The sequence below is a fragment of the Stylophora pistillata genome, chromosome 4, assembly GCF_964205215.1.
Source record: "Stylophora pistillata chromosome 4, jaStyPist1.2, whole genome shotgun sequence".
Taxonomy (NCBI): Eukaryota; Metazoa; Cnidaria; class Anthozoa; order Scleractinia; family Pocilloporidae; genus Stylophora; species Stylophora pistillata.
This window is the reverse complement of record NC_142522.1, coordinates 18,436,291-18,460,322: the sequence shown is the minus strand read 5'-3', so window position 1 is coordinate 18,460,322 and position 24,032 is coordinate 18,436,291. Positions and strand designations below refer to the sequence as shown.

The window sequence follows — 24,032 nt, the reverse complement described above, 5'->3', positions numbered from 1 at the left end:
TCCTACCGAAAATTAATAATCAGAGGACAAGTAACGTGGTTATTGCATGATAATTGTCCAGTGATTGTGTACCACATGACGTATAGTAACCAATTGAGTCGCGCGAAAATTAGTGGGTGGGTTACACATTGGAGAGAAACTTTATTTAATAAGAGTTGTTGGAGCTGCTTATTTCACGCCATAACTCAGTACAATGATTGGAACAAAGGCAACAGCAGTGACAAGAATGAGTGAAATGCCTTAGAACTGGTACAGTATGTTGTTCCTTGTCCTTTCTGTTAAGGCTTTCCTGTGTAAACACATACAACACATACACTGATTTCTGACAGCTGTTGCAATTTTTGTTGCCAGGATATATAGGAGGGCAAACCAAAATCTGCCTAAAGTTGAGAACCTTTTGAACACTTATCAATTTACATTCTTCTAACTTTTCTTGGTCTACAGCCATTATGAGGAACAGGGGTAACATCTGTAACTGAGACCACATCCACTCCAGCAGTTTCAATACCATTTACTGCACCCTAGAGATAATAAACAGCAAGCACAAGGTTACCCCTGAACTACTTGACAGCATTCTCAGCTGCCATTTTAATATCACGTCACACAAAAGCTTAGAAATTCAAACTTGCTTTATCTTGACGAAAAACCTGATCAAACTGAAGCTTGGTAAAAAGATAAGTCTTCACCTGTTCTAATAACTAACTAGAATAAAACCTCTGAAGGATTAATAATTCCTTATTTTTCAGTTTTGATGATGTCACATGAAACCAAGAACTCACTTCATTGTAAAATTTAGGAACACAATGTAAATTGACCCACAGTTAGCAGATTTGTATTTTAGAAATTGCTTTAGGGTTAGGGTTAGGGTTTAGGGTTTAGGGCCATTGAAGAGATGGTTTTGCAGGTTAATTTGTATTTTTTTAACTGTTAGAATTGTAAGCTTCTTTGCACAAGATTACTATTTGCAATTAGATGTGCATTTTGTTGTAAGATTTTCATAGAGTACTCTAAGAAGAGAGACACAAGTTATTCCACAAATGCATTATAAATACCTTTCGTCCAGTTCCAATACCACGGACTTTTATTCGTGCTTTGTCTACTCCTAATGAAATTGCTTTCTGAATTTCAAGAGAAATGTATATAAACATTGTCAACCAAAAATAATGAAATCAAAAGGGAAAAGAAGCTAATTAATGATAGTTCAGCCCAGGCCTACTTGCTGTGGGAAATGGAGCCTTAGAAGTCCTTTGATTATCATTATTGTAATTACACTATTATCAAAATTTTAATTATTATCCAACTACACTCTGTACAGTACAAATAACGCCCACGACGGGTACAAATATCATGTGGTATTTGTTCTCCAGAGAACCAGTTAGACAGGTTTTCTTGTATCACACAAGCAACAAATTGAATTGAAGTTACAAAAAAAATGGCAGACAATTTAAATCATTTTTCCGACATTGAAGAGTCAGAATGGCTGGCAAATATTGACCCAAGTTTATAAGATAAATCGCACAAAGAAAAGCAGTTAGACAACATTTACTGAAAAAAGAGAGACAGCAACATGAAAACATGCCAATTCTGTTCTAGCCTGCAGTGCCAGCGTACTTTGGGCGTACAAGTGCACATTTTCATATTAGGCTGCCGAGCTTGGGCCTCGCCCCAATCCTCCACGGTTACTAAATCTAAGATGGTGGCCTAATACGAAAATGTGCACTCATGCGCCCAAAGTACGCCGGCACTGCAGGCTAATTCTGTTCTGCTTTGCCTACTTCTGTCATGCACTCCATGTAAATAAATATCCGCAAAATTCACCCACACTGAAATAACAATTTGGTGTGTTGGATAATAAATAACTTGTTAGACATTTTGGTTTGTCATATTGTTGAGTATTTTTATTATTTATTTGTATTTTATGAGCCTTATGGGCTCATCAAAATACAGCACAACTCATAAAAATACACAATAAAACGTCTCATAAGATATATTTATTATCACTAACTTGAAGAGAAAATTCACATGGATAGGAGAGCTTGGACAAACTAAAACAAAATTGTTAATTCAAGATCTCTTCATCCCTTTTTCACTCCATTGTGCATAAAATTTAATAACTTTTGATCTTAGTAAAGAAATACAATTTGGTTTTAAAAACTGAGTCAATAACTTCAACTGGCTACTTTAAAGAGTTTCTAAAGCTAATGTTTTGAGTTTTAGTCTGAGTTACTGCTCAAAACAGCAGTTCTTTAAATTCTTCAGAGTGGCCAATATACTTGATCAATCAGATACAATGAAATATATGAAGTTCATATATTTTGAACTGCAGTATTAGATATGTATGATGCACGATCCTTGCAGTAGATAGCGCTATCTACTGCGAGGATCATGCATCATACGTATACTTGATCAACTCCGATGATAAAACCAAATTATCTTTGAATACCACCCAAAGACACATCACCACAGTTTCTTTAGAAACTTACCCCCCTGCAACTCTCACCTGAGCAGCTGCTATTCCAGCCTGTCGGCCTGCTGTAGTGCTTCCTCGCCTCGCATTCTCGAATCCTTCTGTTCCCTGAGGTTCCCAACACATTCAAAATAATTTGTCACAAAATCAAAATCAAAATGAATGGACAATTTATTGATTGTCATTCTAAACAACCTGTGCACTCACTTACCGCTGAAACCCATCCCAATGTTTTTCCTACAAAAACAAATGTAACAAAATTTTCAATAGAAAACAATAAAAAGTGAAATTGCAGCTATTGATATTGAAAAGAAACAATAACTCATTACCCATCTCTTACCGTTTTTGTCCATTATTGTAATGATTGTATTGTTATATGTTGCATTGATATGAATCACGGGAAGATGATTGAATTTTAAAATTTGAGAGCCATATGCCTTGTGATGCTTGTTTATGTCCAGATATGACCCCGCCGATCTATAAATGAAATAAAGTCATTTTAGTTGATGTTCAAAATGTGTAAAATTAACCCTTTAACCTGTAAGAGTGAGTCACTAATTTATCTTTACAGTAGTACTGGTGAATCAAACATAAAGGTCACCATATAAAAAGGAATGATCACTAACTAAAAAAAGGTCTTGATTGTTAAACAAATTCTCCTTGTCAGTACCATAGGAAACTTCTAGAGATCATTATGGAGAATATACACACTGATGTTACAGTGTTAGGGTTAATCAAAAATTTACTTCCAATATTATGTTGGAAACCAAGCTCTTATTTTCCAGGTGTAACACAGGTTTAACTTTTGAAAGCCTAACTTAAGTAGACTTCATCATCAACACCCAAATCTTGTGTCTTTATTATACAATTCAGAAAATTGTGAACACACAATTATGTATTCCCAAGATCTGATTGTTAAGTCTCCCCTGTAGCTGCTTGTAAACTAGTCACAACAATTTGGTGTTAGATCAAGATCAAAACTTCTACCTGGTAAATTTGGGTATTTTTATAACCTGTTTGCTGGATGATTTATGGATATTACAGGGAGAAGTTACAATATGCAAGATAAAGGGTAAAGGAAAAACCAGTATGCCTTCAGTATTAAACTGCCAAATACAAGGTAAGAAGTTATTGGTTTTGAGGTGATTGGTTATGACAGGCCAGTCAACATCAAATGTGTTCATGGTTTCATAAGTTTCACAGTATAAAGCTGAGACATGATTTTGTGAATTTCCACAACCCTTTATTCTAAAAACTATGACTCAATAAAAACTACCTTCTACCAGGAATTATGTGATTTCTTTGTAGTAGTCTTGCTCTATTATCTCCAAAAGGTGCTTGAAAAACACACCAAGATGTAGGATAAAAACTCTGAACTTCACCAAACCAAAATTGTCTTGAAAGTACTTGAAAGCGACTCCTTAATAATCCTTCAAGAGAGGTAACATACAATTCCAGTCATAAATGATTCAATAAGATGAACTGATGTCATTGCCGAAGCAGTTTACTTTCAGCAATTCACCAACCGTCATTTGCTGATTTACAGCTTAGTTAAATTTGTAATCTACCCTCCCAAACCCCTGATTCCTTGTGGCTGAAACTTTTCTTTTTATATCAACCCTTTGAAAGAAATATCCTCGCTTGCAAAGCTTAGCGGAAATTGATGCAATTTTTTCAATTCTTTGCTTCACTGAAGTTAAAAATCCACAACCTTACCTGGTAAGGTAGTCGCCATCTTGTATTGACTAGGTCACCGAGCCTTTTACTCAAATCGGGAGTACACTATAGTAACTATATACGACGTAGCTATCAATGCGGAAAGGGCAACAAAGTGAACGACGCTCGAAAGCAGTTACTTGAAAGTCTGTATTCTGTCGTCTTCTCCAGTTCACTAGAATAGTTTGGAGCTCAAACTATGTCAAGAGAGAAAAGGAGATATTTTAGTGAAGATGAAGGTTTGCTGTTACTTGCATTCTTGTATGATATGTTAATTAGCCAGAGTTCTCCTTTGTTGAGGTGCTCGTGGTAGGCTGAAGTTGTCACGATTTATTTATCTGCTGAACCACAGATAAAGATTATTACCCTCTGCATGCTACAAATTCGAAGTGTTTTATTCTTCCATTTCCTGATTCGAAGATGTAGTGAAAATGGGGTGAAAACAAAACTGTTGATGGTGAGAAGAAGTGAAAGTCGAGTGGTTAATCGATGTTTTAATCATGCATTTTGGACTTCTTTTGTCAGCTGTTCTGTCCTGCTTTTGTTCGTGGAAAGGCTGGCGAGATGGAAAGGGGGTGGTACTCTTACGTTTTTTCGTTGTTCGACAATAGTACGCAGAGGCATCGGCTGATGTTTTTTTCTCGTTGTAGTGTTTTTAGTTAGTGTGTTTTTGTTTTTTTTCCTCACGGAATGATTAAGTAGTTTGTTAGTCCCCATAATTTCATCGAAGTGTGCCGAAGACCCAAATGGTCCAGTTTTATGTCTTTGCATCATCTGGTAGCGATGATTATTTTCAAATTCAGCCATTTAACACTGATGGACTAAGCTATAGGGGTACAGCCAGTTAAATCTTTCTTTGCATGGTGGACCAATCAGTTTTCTTTGACCAATAGATTTAACAGTTGACTGACAAGAACTTAAACCAGAAAAGGAGATCAAAGAGGATAACATGTATCTCTAGAATAATTGCTGGGACTTTCAAACAGCCTGATTCTCCTGAAGTTTCATTGTGAAGAAGAACCAAGCAATTACCAGTTACTGGCAAATTTTGCCAATAGATTACAATTCACAACAGATTTGTAGTGAAAACTGTACATGTACATTGTATTGTAGTATGTTTTGACTTGTGTCAGTAGACAGTCTAGTGATCTTTTGTTGCACAGGATGATTTGAACTAGGATTTTTGTTCTCAGAATTCTTTCTTGGGGTAACTTTGACCTTTTTATGTTGTATACCATCACTTACAGCTGTAGGACTCATCATCTTGAGATTCATGTACATGTAATGTAAACTGAGATGTTCTGTAATTATTGGGACCCTGTGGTTGTTAAGAGAGTTTAATGTCATCTGTCCTTGTTGCTTTGAAAAATAACTTTTTTGAATTAAATTGTTTTTTTATTGACACTTGTAAAGTAGCTATTTTGTTTCTGTAAATTTCTCAGATGGGAGAGCTCGCAAAAGAAGAAGAACTACTGAAACTGTGGATATTGAAGACCGGTTAGAATCCCTCATTACACGTGTTGGAGAAAAGGTAAAATTTCTTAATGCAACATGAATAAGTAAAACTTTCACTAACCATGAGAAATGGGATACAATTCCTTGACTTTTTTTCTCTCAATATAGAGTACTTCATCACTTGAAAGTAATCTGGAAGGTCTTGCTAATGTGCTCGAAGCTGATTTGCCAAATTATAAAGAACGTATCTTGAAGATTATTTGTACTTGGTAAGAAACTATAGCATTCATTTTGTTTTGGTGGGCTACACAATAGTTTATTCCACTACTCTGCCATTTTGCCATTTTGTATCTGAATGCACAAGACATGCCATGGTATTACTCTATAGGACAGGGAAAAATGTGAATGGAAAGCAGAGCAACAAAATGGTCACACTTAATAGTCCAACTTTGGTTTTATTCCATTTTTTTAGACTTTACTTTTAAAGTGACACAATTTTAAGAGCATCACATTTCCATGTTAGTCATAAAATCACTTCTAAATCAATGGTTTCACTTGTGTTGCATATTGTAAGTTTATCAAAATTTAGGCCTGCTTCTCACTTCTCTTTGTTCAGCTCTACTCATGTTACACAAGCTTGAAATTCTCTTTTGAATTTATGCTTTCAGTGCTACAAATCTACCTGAGAAAATCACTATATACAGCACACTTGTTGGACTTTTAAATGCAAAGAGTTATAACTGTGGAGAGGAGGTACATTGTCCACTGATTTTTTTTCTGTCAAGTTATCACCTGTTGATGAAATGTGGTACAAACATATATAAGGAAAGAACCACTGAGCATGCCATTGGCTGTTTACAGTTTTGATAATCCATTACTTAAAAAATTAGGGGCAAGGTATGATTAACTCTAGCCAGGGAATTATAGTATAATATCTGATATGTTATTGATATTTGGTTTAAATAAAAAATTCATTTTGTTTATCATTAACAAAAATTAATTAATTTAAATGTGAGCTCTGTTGCTCATAATGTCTACTATCTCTGAGTCTTAGGTACATGTAGCCCATTTTCAACATGAGATCAGTTTTTGTCTTTTCTTGTTGTTGTTGTTGTTATTTTCTCACTTTCTTAGTTGTTAGAAACTTTTAATGAGTACTTTTGAAAAGCATGCAGAGCAATTTAAGCTCATCAAAGATGGCAGGCCTGTTTCAGTTCATCAGGTTAACATTCACATGGAAAAATGCCAACATTTTGATTTTGGTAACACTCAGATCAGAGAGGAATTGTCTTTAGTTAATGCACCAATCAATTTGAAGCCTCAGCATTTGCTGCCCCTCCCCCCTCCCTTCTCCAACCAGGTAATCCACAAGCATTTGACTGTTGTCTGCCCACAGGGATGGGGAATTTGAATCTTGCCAGGGTGAGTGGCAAATTTCAACCAGAACTGTTAAGTCTTTCCAGCAAAATAGATATCTTTTAATATCAAGGTGTTTAATGGTAAAGAGTTCACATGTGAACAGATGACTCAGAAGAAAAGGTCTATGAGAAAGTCATGGTGGCAAATCTTACCTTATACAAAAAAAATTGGTCATCAAATCCAGCACTTGGGTGGGGGCATTTGAACTATTTTTTTGGCATTAGGGGGCAGGAATTTAAATAAACCAACCTTCAAAAATTCAAATGCCCAGAGAGGAATGTTGAAGCTTCCAATTGAATGATTTGAATGATGCATAAGTGAGCTAACTTTCTAGTTTAACCTTTTCTCTGCTATGTGGTTATGACTCAATCTGTTCTTTAGTTCTTAGATATGATTTTGGAAAACCTGAAGGAAGTTCTGATTGCTGCTCAGTTTGATAGAGCCAGATTAATGGTAATTAAACCTTTTGTTAGATTAATTTGGAGGGTATTTGTTAATTTCATTTCCACTGTTTTTGGTCAGTTACTACTGACATCTGATGTTGCAGAACACAGTGAACCCAGCAAGTACATGTACATTATGAATTATTAATTTTTTTAGTCCAAACCTTTCAGTGTGGAGTTACGTATCCTTACTAACCACTGTCACTAGGATCTGGGTCTCTTGACACACATTTATATGACTTGATTAATTTTAATCCAATTGCACGGTTTTGACTTTTGGTGTTTTTACTAGGTGCGGTTTCTTGCTGATCTTGTTAACTGCAGAGTTCTCATGCATAGTGGACTGCTGGAGTTTTTTGATAAGTTCCTGGCTGCTACTATGGAGGACAATGTTCTACAGGTACAGTACATGTAAAATCATCCTGGCATGTTTTTACATGTTGTATCAAAGAGAAGTATTCTACATAAAGAAGTTTGTGTATCACTACTAATTTACTAAAAAGATAACTCATTAACAAGTAGGTTTTCTCCACCTTATAACGCAGTTAAATGCAATTTAATGGAGTAAACAACAAAGAGCATCAGCATTTTCTTGTAGTCAGTGTTTTTTTGCATATGCACATGCATTGGAATTCCATGTGCTCTTTGTTTGAGGTGTTCTTGCATGTGTTTTTAGCTTGTACTTACATCATACCCAAGCAGTTTTCTCCACCCATTCTCTCCCTCTTCCACTGTTTATTCATTGGTTTCATAAAAATAATGATTCTTAGTCATCTGATATGAACTGTTTACTCTGCAATTAATCATCAGCCTCTTTATCCGCAATCACATCTCATTTCATAACACACTTTTTGATATTTACAATAATATAAAAATATTTTATTTTAAATGATATTAACGATAATCATCATCATGATGATAATGATGTTTTATTGTGAATGGTCAGTAAATCTTACACACCCAACAGAATTATCTTTTCAATGGGAAAAATTAATATTATTGCCTATTTGTGTTTCAGGCCCGGTCTGACTGGTTTGTGTACACAGTACTATCTTCATTGCCATGGGTAAGTTCAACCTCACAATTTTTAAGTAGTCCAGGGAAAGGTTGATACTTATTTCTTCTTATCTGAGTTATTAAAGTGCACCTAAACCCAAAAATTTTTTTCACTTAAGGAAATAAGGGTATTTTTTTAGAGTATTTCTGTTCAAAAATATTTTTATTTGCTCAAATCTTCAATTTTCTGTGCCCAGTCAAAATACGGAAAATGATTGGCCGCCATCTTGCCTCATGACCGAGTTTAAAGAGGAATGGTTCTAGTGGGTAATGTGACGTCAAATCGAGAACACGAAAGTCTGCATTTCACACATTTTTACTTGTTTGGGAAGGTTGTCATCAATATTGTCTGGAGTATGCCACCTGTTGTATGAGGACTGTATGTAGCGTGATACCCTCTTGCAAATTTCACACATTGCTACATCCTCCTACAACACACTTAGTCGGCATATTTTTGGATAATATTGACTACAACCTTCCTAAACAAGTGAAACTGTGCGAAATGTAAACTTTCATGTTCTCAATTTGATGTGACATTACCCGCTAGAACCATTCCTCTTTAAACTCGATCGTGAGCCAAGATGGCAGCTGATTTTCCATATTTTGACTGGGCACAGAAAATTGAAGGTTTGAAGAAATAAAAAAATTTTTGCAAAGAAATACTCCAAAAAATACGCTTATTTCGTTGAGCAAAAGAAAGTTTTTGGGTTTAGGTGCACTTTAACCCCATTTATCAAATGTCCAGCCCTGCACATGTAATCCTATGTAAAGAAGAGTGTTTAGGACCAAGCAGGTTGACATGAGCCAGTCTGAAAAAAGCCTACACTTGCATGGCTCTTCTGCATTTTCCAAGAACATGGATGAAATTGTGGACTTCAGCTTAAAGAAAAGAAAATGGCAGAGAAAATGAGTCATGCTTCTTGATGAATTATGAGTTTTTTGTTCTGTTGGGAAAAAGAGGAAGGGTTTTTACTGTAGAATTTTTTTATTCATAGTTGTCCGGTGCGCACTCTTCTTTTGTATGCAATTACATACCAACTAGAGTGAAACAAAATTTGTAAATTTTTCAATACTTATTAATTAAAGTGCCTATTGACCTAGTTTGGTCATCCTGGACAAGGTAATATTTAGCTCTCATTCATGATGCAGGGACCTCACTCTGCTTGGTCCATATGTTGAGCTCAAGTAAAATATTTTCCTGTCCAGCCCTTGCACTCCGTCAATAAGTACATAATCCACATTACTGAAAGAGCTTTTAATTTTTCCTGTAAATAAATGTTGTCAAGCAATGTATAGCCTTTAGTTTACATACTCAAAGAAACAGGGTTTAATGCACGACTAAAAGCTGATTGGCCCACATCTTCAAAACTTCAAAATCAACTAAGAAATAGTTTCACCCCAATTCCTAGGTTGATTGCAGAAGCTTCCTAATAATATAGTTTACTAAGAAAGGGTTACCCTGCAGCATGCAACCATTAAGTTATGGAGGCAGGCAGGAGGTTGCTTAGCACAAAAGAAGCACAAGAGTCAACTCCAGCTCATGGAGCCAATCAGAACAAGTGCTTTTGTAAATCTTTGTTATGAATAACAATACCGAGAGCTCTCTGTTATTTTAGGCTGCCAAAGAACTCTCTGAGAAGAAGAGTCAGGAATTTGAACGATTGTTGTCAACAATTGAAAGCTACATAAGGTACAAATGAGTAAAGGCTGATAGTTTTTAAAGAAACTGTTTGGGGCTGCGTCGGTGGGAGTAACGAAATAATTTGGATATTATCAACAAAGTTGAAATGGTAAATTGGCCACCGTAATGATTTCAAAAGCTGACGTTTCAAGCGTTAGCCCTTCATCGGAGCGAAGGGCTAACGCTCGAAACGTCAGCTTTTGTAATCATTACGGCGGCCAATTTACCATTTCAACTTTGTTGATATATCCAAATTATTACATGAGGTACAGTTTTAAATAAATCTCAACTGAGCTGCTTGTGAAAAAGACCAGGTGACTTATCTACTCATGCATGCAGACCTGTCAGATGTTAATATTCTTGATGTTTTTTGTTATTATTATTATTATTATTATTATTATTATTATAATTATTGTTATTAACCAGTCAGAGACAGAAGACTCACATTCCTGCCTTGCAAGTGTGGTCATCTGATGAGCCTCATCCTCAAGAAGAGGTAAGATGTCCTAACTGTTATACTGCCAAGGGAAGAAATCTTTATCTAGCTTTGTAAATTAAAATGATTAGATTTAAAAAGTTAAGCTTAGTCACTGTGACTTGCAAAACTCAGCTTGGTCACATCTGTGGCACTATCATTACAAATACGTGCATGACGTATAAGGTTAGTCGTGTCTATGGAACTATGGTACAGGAGCTGATAACCAACTGAAGATTAAGTGATCCAATCAGAATACTAAAGATGTGATAGGCAAGGTTGAGAATTTGAGTTATACAATGTCATTAAGAAATTTTTAATTACCATTACAAGTGAATACATTGTACCTCTGGAGAACAGGAGAGGTAAAAACTGTAGGATGAGAATAAGGAAAGGGGCTGACAGTTTTTATCTACACCTTTACCTAAATTATTTATATTAATATGATATATTGCAGCTGTACTAAGTTATACCTGTACCTGCTTGTAATGATTTACATTTACTTAAATGATTTCTTTAATAAATGCATGTATACTGCACGTTGTCATAAATTATCAGTATGTTGCTGTGTGTAACCAGAAAGTGGCCTTACTGGTAATTGTCATTTTAAAGCACTGAATCTTTGTTGTCTCAACAGTACCTTGATTGCCTATGGGCACAAATTAAGAAGCTCGAATCAGATAACTGGCAGGTTTGTTGCAAAAATAGTCATTACAAGTTTTGAAAGCAAACTAAAAATGAATGAACAAAACAACAAGTGCTTATGGGTAATATGCACTTCCTTTTTTCTCTGCAGGAGAAGCACATCAGGAGACCTTATCTGGCTTTTGATGATGTTTTGGGAGATGCCTTACAGGTAAAAAGTCACTTTGTCATTTTCATTTATTTACCGTATTAAGCAGCATGCTTACTGCATGTTTAATAGTGTCATGATTGAAGTGGTGTAGGAAAAAAGTGTCTGTGTCCACTAACAAGAGAGTGTCCTTTTATGGGAATGTGGAAATAACAGAGTTTGAATAGGAGGCAAAACAAGGAATTCAAAAGAAGAGTAGAATTGTCCACCTATGAGAGAGTCAGTTAGCAGAGAGTTTCAGATTGTAGGTTTTTGTCTTTTTATCAGTGAACAATGATATACTGTTAGTAGCCATGTATTCTTCATGTGGGATCAATACATAAACTACCATTTGGCTATGGAACAATGTTAATAAAAGAATGGCTGTATTTATTCTGATCAAACCATATCAGTATTTTAATTCCTTTCTGTTTAATTGTGACACGTGCTGTTCAGCTTTATGAACAGCTATATGTACCACGAAGATATAGAGGATATTACATGGCCGTGCAGGGATACGAATTTTATCTTCTCATGCTGAAAGTATCTCTCACGAGTGAGCGCAGCTCACTCGTGAGAGATACTTTCAGCATGAGAAGATAAAATTTGTATCCCCAAGCAGCCATGTAATGTTCTGTTTATTAATATAGATACTCAGTCTGATGAAATTTCCACATAAAAGACAACTTTTTTTATTCATTTTTGACACAGCAATTGGGTAATTATGTTGGTAACCATGGCCACACCAATATCCTCACACGTGAAAGATAAAAATAGTATTTTCACCGCGCGCGTTGAAGATATGATTTTTTAGTAAAAAGAGAAATCCTGGTATTTCATCAGTATCTATTTAATAAAGTCATTTATCTACAAAAGCTGCAGACACAATCTCATGTTGACTGAAAAATTAAAAAAAAAAAATGATTATACTACCCCAGTTATGGGTAATACTAATTTCATCTATGCTTTACTAGTTATAATAAAAATGTGGGGATACTATAAAGTTTACTGAAATTTCGTTGCCTTAATTTTTTCCGTAGCACACCCTTCCTTCCTTCACACTTCCACCAGAGAAGGATGGCACTGTTTACCCACTTCCATCTGTAGTTTATAGAATGTTTGATTACACTGATGTACCAGAAGTAAGTTTATTAACAATAAGCTGACTTTCATGAGTAGAGGAATATTTATTCCCATAGCAGTTTAGCGTCAGAAAGGGTGATAGTAATCATTACTGAGGGTGTAACACACTCTACCAAGTTCACTTGACAATGATTTATTAGAAATAGTTCTTTTGAAAGTTTGGTTGGGAATTCAACTGTAGCAGAGGACCAGACTGGAAATATCATTGATTAAGGGTGCAATGCTTAACTAGTTAGCTTCAAATTCTGAAAGGTGTCTGGTGAGCCTGTGAACTATTTTTTCAGAAGTAGACTGAAGCATTTCACCATTCTCTTATTGTACTCTCTTATTGTACTCTCTTACTGCACTTTCAGAAAATCAAGGGCATTAATCAGTCACATTCATTTTGCTTTTACTAGGGTCCATCTATGCCAGGAGCTCATGCAATTGAAAGATATCTAATAGAGGAGGGTATTCGAAGAACAATTTATGCTCATTTCAAGGACAGAAAGGAATGGTGAGAGATGTTTTACTAGCTGATGTGCATTCTTCTCACAATAAAACCCAGTCATGTTCTTTGCTGCAATTAATTAGAAATGTTTTATTTGATGAGCTTTGAAAAGCCAAGCTCAGGTTTTCATGGTCTGTTTGCAACTTGCCATGATGGGTGAAGTACAGTCAGTGTGTGAAGAGTATGGGTTGATGATCCTAGCCAAGGTTTTAACTCTGTCTCAAGAGCCTGGTGGTCCAACATGCTCTCTCATTAATGACTATGGGCAAATCCTTTTAAATTTTTGTTGTAGTAGATTTTCTCCAACAAGAAATAATCTTTGCCTATTAAATGTTCTTTTTCCCTTTTTAGTGCAAATCAGCTTATAAATTTACCTGGAAAGTCAAAAGTGCCTATTCATTACTGTGTCATTGAGGTAAATGATAGTCAGACTGTGACGTATGAGGCTCCAGTTGGTGAAGTTCATATAATATTTTGTCTGGCTTTTTCTTAACTGCTGCTGTTGGTGGAGGGGATAAGCTGTGAATATCCAGTACAATTCTCTGAGAAGTGATCAGCACAATATTTGAATTTGACCAAATAGTCTACTCAGAAAATAAATATAGGGAAATGAAGAAAAAAGTCTTGTTTTAACTGCTTCTTTGGAACCTAAGACATTTGGTAATATACATGACTGTATATGTGTGTATCCAAAAACCTTTACCAAGGAAATTATCAAAACAGATTTAAAAAAAACTAACTCATTACACTTACTGTTGGGTGATGTTTTATTTCTTTTATGTATTTAATACCTTAAGGTGATGTTGTTTTTAACTTTCAGGTGATCTTTTCAGAAATGTTCAGACTTCCAACATCATATCATAGTCAAGTATTCTATGCATCTTTGATTATGGAACTGTGCAAACTGAAGTCAGACGTAATCCCAGGCATTGTATCCTTCCTTACTCAGAACTTAAATATGTGTTGTCACCAAGAAAGATGTTCTGGTAATGGCAAAATTAATGTGAACCTCATACCTTTTTATTTTCAGTTCTTCTGTAGTCCTCTACCAGTAAAGATCTTAGGGTAGGATGGGCCAAACACATTGATTTTGAGTTGTTTTGACAAAGATAAAAGTTGAAAACTGATAAAAGTGAAAACAAGGTAAAATGTGGTGAAAGTTAAAACACTCATTGAAGGTGAAAATTTTAAAAAAAATTAAGCTTAATTTTTCAAACTGAACAAACTTGGAACTCCTTTCATGTGAGAACTATGTGCATATTGCAAGGATGTAGCAGCAGATAGTAAGTTTTTATACTGTATATAAAGCAGCACAGAACATGAATGCTATACTGTAGCTGTTTTTGTAAGATAAAATAAAAATGTAAGTTAAGTGACACAATCTGATTTGCAGCAAACTAACCTCTATATAAATACATGTCAGCTAATTCAAATTCCAGTTCTTCCTTAATGAAACATCTTCAGGTTGCCCAGGCAACAGAATTATTGTATGAGAGGTTAGATACCATGAACTCAACTTGCATAGAAAGGTAAGTCCTGAATTAGACAACCTTTGCTTAGAGGGGATAAGCTTTAATTTTGTTGCAGTGTTCTCTCATAATACCTTATGAGAGACAATTCTGTACTATATCAACTTCTGGCAAAAATTCAATCCCTAAACTGAATGGCTGTCATAACCAACATCCACTTTGCAATGGTCACAGTTATTTTCCCTGCAGAGTGTGATGGTAAATCTCTACTTCTACCTCTTGGTATAATCCATTGTAAGGTAAAAAATGGTTTTGCCCTTTGTTATGAACACTTAGATTGTTTATTTCTCTGGTAGAATGCTGCATCTTTGCATTTCTTTTACTGGTTGATTGCTAAAAGTTTGTCATTGATATTAGCTAACTAACTTTAACAAAATTTTTTATTGTACCAAGTACAGTCCAACCCTTTTCATCTCCCAAACCACCCAAGTAAGTTACTTGATAGACCAGCAAAGTAGAGTCCTTATAAATTTTATTTTCCTACCATGTGAGTTTGGCTAGCAGTGTCCATTATTGAGGCATGAGGTTTAGACCACTGGAGTCCAAGAGTGCACTGAATAGATTCTTTAGAATACATTAGCTGCTCTTTCAGCTTTGTTGTTGTACACCGGTGCTCCTGAACATTTTTTTTATTTTAGATACTTTGTACATTGTTTTTAACGCTTTATTTCATTTATCTTATGCTCTACATAGCTTACAACTTATCTAGAGTCAACCAGTGGTTTTTTCTTTTTAAGATGCTGTTTTGATAATTTTATTTCTTTTATCTTGAATGAATGTTATGCCACGTTATAGAATTTACCACAGGTTTTATTTAAGAAGTCTGTCCAACTGTAGGACATATTCTTATAAAGATTGATGGAATTTCTTTGTAGATTTGTCTGTTGGCTTTCGCATCATCTCAGCAACTTCCAGTTTAAATGGAGTTGGGATGAATGGTAAGTCTCTTTTGAAGTAGTTGTTATATTTGTTGAAGCTCCTTTTAATCCCAAAAATGTATAGGCAGTGATTATTTGAATACCTACAAATTACTTTTCGTAAGAGGTTCCAAGAAGACATCTACGAATCTTACATTGTGACGTGGGAAAAAATCTTGCAACCTCGCTCCCAGGGCCTCTATGAGAGGGAAAGAATAGAGACCCTGGGAATGAGGTTGCTTGTAGCGGTTGCGAACTGAAGATAGTACTAACCTCGTTTTGACCTTGACCAAAGAAATGAACGACAAGGACCCGTTCTACCATTTTTTTTTTCTTTTTTTCACCGAGACAGGTAACCAGCTCTGTTCGGGGTCGCTTTCTTTCACGCCCCAGAGATGTGGGTAAGGGGAAGGAGCCCAAAACATAGTCAAGTCAAAAAGGCCTGCAATGCACACAAAAAAGCCTGCAATGCACACAAAAAAGCCTCCTGTTCAAAATTTGAAAATCCTCCCTTTTTTTTGTCATCAATTGATGAAATCGTTTTGGTTTAGAGAAAATGAAAATGATTTATTCAGAACTTTAAGCCTGTTTTCCAAGCTCTTCTGCATTATCGTTGTGGTTGGCATCTTCACCCTGAAACGTTTACCGTATAGATTGCATTGGTTTTATTTGATCGTTACGATCGTTGAGATATTCAGTACTCATTTTGGAACAAGTCACTTTTGCCGATTTTTTTTTTCCTTCCAAGTTGAACATGACTTGAACGCTTCTTACACTAAGTGCTGCATTTTTAGCCAATTGACTCTTGTTTTGAAGGGTATCAGCAACAGACGCTGGATTAGAGACACCAAGATGTGCGTTCTTAAACGAACTTTTTGAAAGAATTCGAAGGTTAGTTACTGTTGGTGATAAAATGGTAATTTTCACATTGTGCGTCTTTAAATGTCGAATTCATAGAATTTGATGAGAAATCGAGCTTCTGATGAGAGAGAACTGCGCGCGTAAAACTGATATCGCTATTCCTTGGAAATTCTTGAATTGTGAACGTTTACCGACTCTACTTAATGAATGATTTGACTTTGTTTAGGCTATCTTACCATCAGTTCCTGGTTGAGAACATCCCTTGCGGATTACATGGCCTCCTCCCGGCCGTACCTACACCCAACTACAGATACTCAGATGAGGAAGGTCTGAACAACACACTGCTTTGTGTCAATGATTACAAAGATACGTCCGTTTCAAAACTTACACTTTTTTGCCTTGTTATTGAATTTTCTACAGCATTGTTGTCGTGTTTTGGCGGGAGAAAACTGACACTCCAATTCGCGAAAAAAAAGTCAGTTGTAAGAAACAAAATAGCTCCATTTCCTCCTTGCTTATTCTCTCTTATTTCCTTCCTTCCTTGCTCATCTATTTTATTATCCCTTTTTTCCAAGCCAGAGGAAAAAACAAAATAACATAGAACGACGAAAGCAAGTTATGTTTTTAGCACAATGACAGTAGATGCAAGGACAGAATTTTTTATTACTCCACCTATTTCACCTTTTAATATCAGTCAAGAGAATACCAAACAGTTCATATTCACTTGCATCAATACAATTAGCTTCACACTAGCAGCCGGTCACCGGCAGTCTACCGCTCTCTGTTGAGCCTACGAGCAGGCATGTTATTGAGCCCCTACGTAAATGTGTGCCATAGATTTATTCCACAAGATTTATTTTCTTTTTCTATTTTCAAGTCATTACTTACAATCTTAACCAGTTATAATGCAATACTCCGTACACAAAAATATTGATTCAAAGTACCTACCACGTAGGTTTACTTACGCTTTGTGTTTTGTTCCTCAGTTACAGTCCATTACTAACAAACTACACGACATCTCACAAGTTGCTTCTAATTTTCTGCTAGGCAAGTTAGCAGGACAAGACAAAGCGAAAGAGCTTATAGACGCGATCAGAGCCAAGAAAGATGTCGATCATCTTCAGACTATTTTAAACAGCATACCAGCCAATGCAACTGGTCAGGAAGATGAGAATTCTGATGGTAATGGTTTGTTTTGTTCTTTACGAAACCATCCGATTGGAATTAACATTTGTCGCAGCACAAAATCAGCTCTAAAACTTGTGCGTGTAATAGGAGTTAGAAGTCTTCTTGAAACAGTTTCAATTTTCTACGCATATTCACATTCTAAATTTTGCCTTCTCCCTTCTCCTTTTATTTCTCCCTCCTTCAATTTTTAAAACACGGTAGCAGAAGAATGCATTTACGTCTCGAGTAGCAACCGGAAGTGGACGAAATTTTCTTCTAGCGACCTTTGACATAAAATGGAAACCCTTTTTTTTTTTTTTTATATGTAACCAGAAACGCGACAGGGTAAAGACTTGTGGCAAGTGCAAGGATAGAGAACTCTCAACTTCCATTATCTATTTGCGTCTCAAGAACGTCTGTTTTTAAGCGTCTTAGTAGTGCTTTTGTTCCGCAATCAATTTAACTAGACCACACCTACTCATAGTTAGTGGAACTTTATGAAATTATCACCAGTACTTGTTTCTCTTTTCAGCTCCAGGAATCGACTACACTTTTCCAGTATTACGTCTGGAGGTCTTGCTTCAAGTTGTGCTCAAACTTGGTTCGAAGTCTTTAAGTCATTCATTCAGTGCTCTGACAAGGTAACCAATTGAGATATTAGAGAGATTTAGCATCGCGTTTACGTGAAACGTGAGCTGCAAGAGTGACCACGTGACCTTGTTTTTTCCCGCCATTCTTTCACGTTTGCCGATTGCGCTTTGCTTTGTTACGTGAATGTAACCTACTTCGCGTTTGCCGTGTACGTAAGGTTTTCTTCAATTTTCTCTCACGGAAGAGTAGATAACTGCCGGAAACAGGGCACCAAAGCTATTCCTTGTAAGTCATACAAGGGCGCCTTCAAATCCATCCTGACGTGAGCTTACGCAAAGCTAAAGCAGTAAGGTTCATGCTATTTTACGTGAAACGTGAAAGGGCAAGGTGACGTTTGCCGTTGCACGTAAACGCAGTGCTAAATCTCTCTATTCACTAAAAACCTTACTCGAGCCATTATCGAATAACTGAGGCCAATTCGAAATCTTCCCGACGAAAATCTCCGTACGTAATCAAGTGAAGTAAACATGATCCTTGGATGGTATCCAAATAAATGAATGGTCTTTGCAGGTGAGCTGCAACTAATAAAATTACAGAAAAGAAGCCTGAAAAAATTCATACCCCAGCATCAGTATGCATATTCTCCATACTGTTCTTTATGCATTTCTTAAGGTGCTGACAAGGAGAATTTGTTTAACAATCAAGAACTTCTTTAGTTGGTGATCTCCTTGATTTTGAGGAATTGGATGCTAGTCACTCTTAGAGGTCAAAGAGTTAAATAAGCAGTTTTGTATACCCCACCTGTTTGAATAAGCAGTTTTGTATACCCCACCTGTTTGAATAAGCAGTTTTGTATACCTCACCTGTTTTGGAGATTTCTAATCGGCCCCAATCAAGTCGCTTATGTTTTCTTTGTTGCTACTTACGATTTCCTCGAGAGTGGCTGCTTTGTAGGACTCCGATTTTAATTGGTGTAGTATGGGAGTTAGTTGAAAATAGAGAAAATTTCAAGGGAGAAATTAGTGCTTTGTCACTGTGAAGGTGAACACCTGTGATAACTGTGACAATTGAGTTGATAATCAAGGTATAGGGAACTAAGTATCCTTGGATTTTACATCTCAATCGCTTCTGAGAAAGATTTACTATTTAGTTTTTTCTTTGAGAGGTTAATTTGAACTTTAACTTTTAGGTTTCATAAGTTGTTAAAAAATGTAATCGTGAACGAAGAAGCTCAGATCCATTGTTTGAAGATTTTGCACGAGTTTTGGTCATCAAATCATCAGGTTTGTAATCACCACATTTAAAATACCTAAACCTTTATTTATTTAGGTTTGGGCTTTTCATTTTCAGTTTAACTGGTAAGACTCGTCCAGTTACTTGAAAGCTATCGATGTTGGTGTACGCTTACAGCTTCTGTTTAGACTTCCTCAGGGCGCGAATCGTTGGCAGCGCAGGCCACTGAACGCTCATTTCTTGAATCGCAAAGTTTAAGCGCACAATTTTGAATTCTTCAAAAAAGGAACTGAAAAAATTCTTTAAAGCTCTTCTAAGTTGGTTAACTGGGCCCGGGGAACAGATAACTTTGGAGTGAAAAGATTGCACTCATTTTAAAACTTAAACGCTGACGAACAAGAAGATTTTTAAGAACGTAGCATTTCAGTGTATGATGACTGTGGTTGAACTTTTAGATCGTTGTGGTGCTGGTAGATAAGTTGGTTCGTATGCAGATCACTGACTGTTCGGCAGTTGTCAACTGGCTTTTTTCCAAGGACATGAAGGAAAACTTCACAAGGTATGTTACAGAAGAAATTTCACTTTTACGAATCAAAAGAAATCGTGCTTGCAACCGACCAGGTTTTCATTTTGATCTTTAGGATGTGCAAAGTATTTACTGCATTTAGAAAAACAATACAGCTGTTTTTTTAAGACTTTAGTTAATAAATGTGTATTTTAAAATGTAACATCAACCCTCGTGGTTTTGAAAATCAATTTGTTAACATGTTGCGGTTTTAAAGTTGAACTTTGGTCATTTTCAACGTCACAAAAAGCAATTCCTTCTGTAGCTCCATTCGGTAGCTGAACTCCTCCACTCCCAGGAGTGACCGAAAAGTATTTTCTCTTTACAAAATCAATACCCTTCAAAGGAGACAGGTGATCAGAATTAGGTACAAAAAATACCAACAAGGGGGTATTATATTATTTAACACCAATTCAGTCTCAGAACTGAAATGAAAAGAAATTAGTGGCATACAGTTTGGAGGTTTACTCTTGAGATATTGGGAGTGGAAAAAGGCAAATGAATATTGCAACATCTGTAGTGACATTAATTGTCAATTATCCAGACTTCTCTCCTTTCCTAACACTTGTACTTGTGCTGCTTGGCTGCAGTTTATCATTTGAGCAAACCTAATCATCAAGAAAGATTGTGCGCTCAGTGGTTTGTGTTTTGGGGCTCATGTTTGACACATTCTCTGTCTCTTCTTTTCGTTATTTTCTCCTCGTTCGACCTCTTTCTGTTGAATGATTCGATTTTTTTTTCTCTATTTCTAGATTATATGTGTGGGAAATAATGACGAGTACCTTGAAGAAAATGAGCAAGCATACCAATAAGGTAGGAAGAATTGCACGTTGTATATCAAAGGTCCTATAATTCGAACGAATTTTAAAATTTGTAAGTCGTGTGTATGTATTGTGTATGTAGGTATCAGGAGAAGTACAGGAAGCCAAGGAAAAGGTGGCAAAATTGGAGGAGAAAGCGAAGAAACAGGTCAGTGGTGTTGTTAACGTAATGTAATGTAATGTATAGTACTAATGTGGTGTTCTTTTGAATTGCGAAACTTTTTTTCCTGTTCAGGATAAAACCCGGACAGAAAAAGAAGTTAAAACTCGGACAGATCGTGACTTTTGCACAAGAAATAGCTTATACATTAGGATTACACTGTGCGGTTACTTTATCAGTGCGACCACCTTTCGTAAAGAGACTTGGAGGTCCATCAATTTTCAATCCCGTACTTGGGCGAATACCCTTTATTTAACAAGTGAACGTTTTACCTCTCTATTTCATTACTGACGACCGCTGGAAAGTTTATGCACATGAACACGCACAATCATCAATGATCTACAGCAATGATCTAGAACCGTGTGTGGGTGTTTCTGTGTTTTAAGTATGTTTTCTTTTCGAGCCAGGCAGGAGAAGCGAATGGAGATTCAAACCTTGAACCTGGTGCAGCGGAAGATTTAAATAAAAAACAACAGCAGCTGGAAGAACTTACAGAAAAACTGGAAAATGCGCAAAGAACGCAAAAGCAACTCTTCCTTATTGTTTTCCAGGTTAGAAAGAACATGATTTTCGTATGTGGGACTTAGAGCAATTTAAAGTTATTATGTTGTAAAAAAAATAAAATTTAGGTAGTCAATGATTGTTTAAAATAAAAGTTGAATTAATTGGTTAGATTGACCTATAAATGCGTCCTTTGCTGTCAATATTATCATTTCAATGATTAAGATTAAGCAATTCGTCATGAGAGACTGTTGTTGTGAAAGAATGACAACTTTCTGATCATTGTGTTCTCTGTCTTTACAATTGTCTTTACAGCGTTTTATAATGATCCTGACGGAGCATATTGTTCGTTCTGAGCAACAACAGACGGATCTTAATACTCAGTGGTTCAAGTACACAACAGAAAGACTCAGAGAAATATTAATCACGGTAAGTTGATAAATTGTTTACTGATAGCTTAGGATTGGCTTAGCCCTTAAAGAAGTTACATAAGGAAGGATTCATACAAAAACTGCTGACTCAGATTATAACGTGTGTTGTTGAAATTTTTTTAACGGTAATAATGTACAGATAGGCAAACTGGCTAGCACCTGAGTGGCATGCAGTCGTTCGTTGTTGGAGAGCTATCGCGTTGCTAGTTAGATAACGTGATTATCATGCTGTAATTAGCAGGGGATTTTGGTTTACCATTATTAATATTATTATCATTATTGTTATTATTACTATTATTATTATCATTATTATTATCATTATCATCGTCACTAGCATCTGTTTAGTATTATTAACATTTTTAAAGGAGCAATGTTGATTAGATTGTCAGTCCTTTTTTGTTTCCACTCGCTTAGTACCACCGTCATTTCTTAGGAGAATACAAAACATTAACTCAGTAAGACAGTAAAACGCACAGGAGGTAACAATAGACCAGGTAGAAAGAAGGATAGCCAAGAGTGTAGAAAATTAACAAAAATCTTAGTTGACGAACTTGCAAGCTTTTTCTTTAATCCTCATAGAGAATGGAAAAACTGCATTTAGGATTTGAAGGGTGTGTGCTGAGAGGAACATCAGAAATCGCTAATTGTCTTTATTTCATTTGTTCATTTCAGAATAATAATCAAGTGTTCCAGTACCTGAGCTCGCTCGAAACCTTGCTGTTCACATCTGATCTTGATCCGCGCATTTTAAACTTGTTCGATCATTTTAAAGCCTTAAGGTCGTAGATGGAGGGAAGTTGTAACGCTAAAGTTAACGTTAAGAGTAGTTTACAAATCACAATTGTGGCAGAAAATCCTAAAGCTCATTCATGAGGGTTCCGACTAACTCCGGAAGAGAACAATTCGTTTTATTTCCACCGATGATTTTTTCAAACTCTACTTTTTCCGCGTCACTCCAATTCTTAGTATTTTATTCCCTGTAATCAGGTATTTTAAAGCGTAATAGCTTTCAACATAAATTATCGTTCAGTTGCGCGCGCAATGCAATCTTTCTCAATCAGACCAGCAACTCATAACCCAATCCCTATTATCTGGAAAACAAGAGGCCTGTTGCGTACCAATGAGTCCCTTCTAGTCGGTCCAATAAACTCTGAGTTTTTATGACCTTGTGGTAAAGTGGGAAAGTGCTAAATTCTTAGTCAGAATCTCAAAGATTTGTTGTTGCTAACATGGATTTAGACAGAGCGATTTTCAATTGATTGTCGAAAGTAATTCGAGATTACTTTGGTTTTGCCTTACCTCCCACTGTGATCTGTCAAAAAGATTCCTCCTTCATCTGAACTTATCAAACGCAAAACTGAAATTTGGTCAGCCGCGTTTTCCCCATCCTTTTGACAGTTTGCCTGTTGTTACTCTAACTTAGAATCCTCATTGGCTCATTATGATGATGACATTTATTCTAATTGGCTGTTTTGATCTATTTGGGTTTGGTTTTTTGATATTCAATTAAAAACTTCTTTAACCTTCGGTGAAGATTGAGGTGTGATTATCAAACAGTGCGTAAACTGGGGACCCTCTTGTTTCCTCCACTTTTACCCGACCTTTTAATAAACAATATTTAACTTGCTAAAGGTGTCATTTCTAATAATTGACTCCTTCGCGTCGTACAGTTTTACATGATATTGTAAGAAACGTTTCTGTTGTAACCAGATTAAGAATAGTCGCTTTTACCGCGCTTAGTAAATCAGCGGCGTTTGAATGTCTCCCCACCCCATGCCATACAAGGTTACCAACTGCCCTTACATCCGGAAAGAAAAAGAATAAAGAAATGAGGGAATTTTGTAACTTTATATACCAAGTTTCTGGTGAAATCTTTCTCTTTAATCTCGGAGTGAAGCGCAACATCCACCGACTTCACAATTTCATATCACAGAAGTTTGTACCAAACTGCATTTAATCATACCATATTGTGATGTTGATTTTAGTAATCGATCATGTGCCAAAAAGCGAACAGTGACCCCTGAATTTCTTGCGGTCCTCCATTAAAACAAAATGCTTGATATTGATTACAGGCTTTTT

The 24,032-nt window shown here is 36.1% G+C and overlaps 2 protein-coding genes across 2 annotated transcripts; one reads left to right on the top strand and one right to left on the bottom strand.

Annotated features, from left to right (window-relative positions):
• Positions 1 to 121: 121 nt before the first annotated feature.
• On the bottom strand, positions 122 to 4,245 carry LOC111325448 (uncharacterized). Its single transcript, XM_022929260.2, has 7 exons — positions 4,184 to 4,245; positions 3,744 to 3,897; positions 2,808 to 2,944; positions 2,679 to 2,704; positions 2,501 to 2,575; positions 1,053 to 1,118; positions 122 to 521 (listed from the first exon to the last, which is right to left on the bottom strand). Exons 1-7 carry the CDS (start codon positions 4,200 to 4,202, stop codon positions 414 to 416), a joined length of 585 nt encoding a protein of 194 aa, XP_022784995.2. The 5' UTR covers positions 4,203 to 4,245; the 3' UTR covers positions 122 to 413.
• Positions 4,246 to 4,261: 16 nt separating this feature from the next.
• Positions 4,262 to 23,584, top strand: LOC111325343 (nuclear cap-binding protein subunit 1). Its single transcript, XM_022929152.2, has 28 exons — positions 4,262 to 4,422; positions 5,626 to 5,714; positions 5,807 to 5,907; positions 6,307 to 6,391; positions 7,439 to 7,510; positions 7,793 to 7,900; positions 8,519 to 8,566; positions 10,173 to 10,246; positions 10,664 to 10,733; positions 11,350 to 11,403; positions 11,509 to 11,568; positions 12,585 to 12,686; positions 13,086 to 13,183; positions 13,529 to 13,592; positions 13,998 to 14,108; positions 14,642 to 14,706; positions 15,582 to 15,644; positions 16,440 to 16,514; positions 16,711 to 16,811; positions 17,532 to 17,666; positions 18,184 to 18,292; positions 19,432 to 19,525; positions 19,931 to 20,034; positions 20,793 to 20,853; positions 20,944 to 21,009; positions 21,429 to 21,572; positions 21,838 to 21,951; positions 22,626 to 23,584. Exons 1-28 carry the CDS (start codon positions 4,383 to 4,385, stop codon positions 22,737 to 22,739), a joined length of 2,421 nt encoding a protein of 806 aa, XP_022784887.2. The 5' UTR covers positions 4,262 to 4,382; the 3' UTR covers positions 22,740 to 23,584.
• Positions 23,585 to 24,032: the final 448 nt, after the last annotated feature.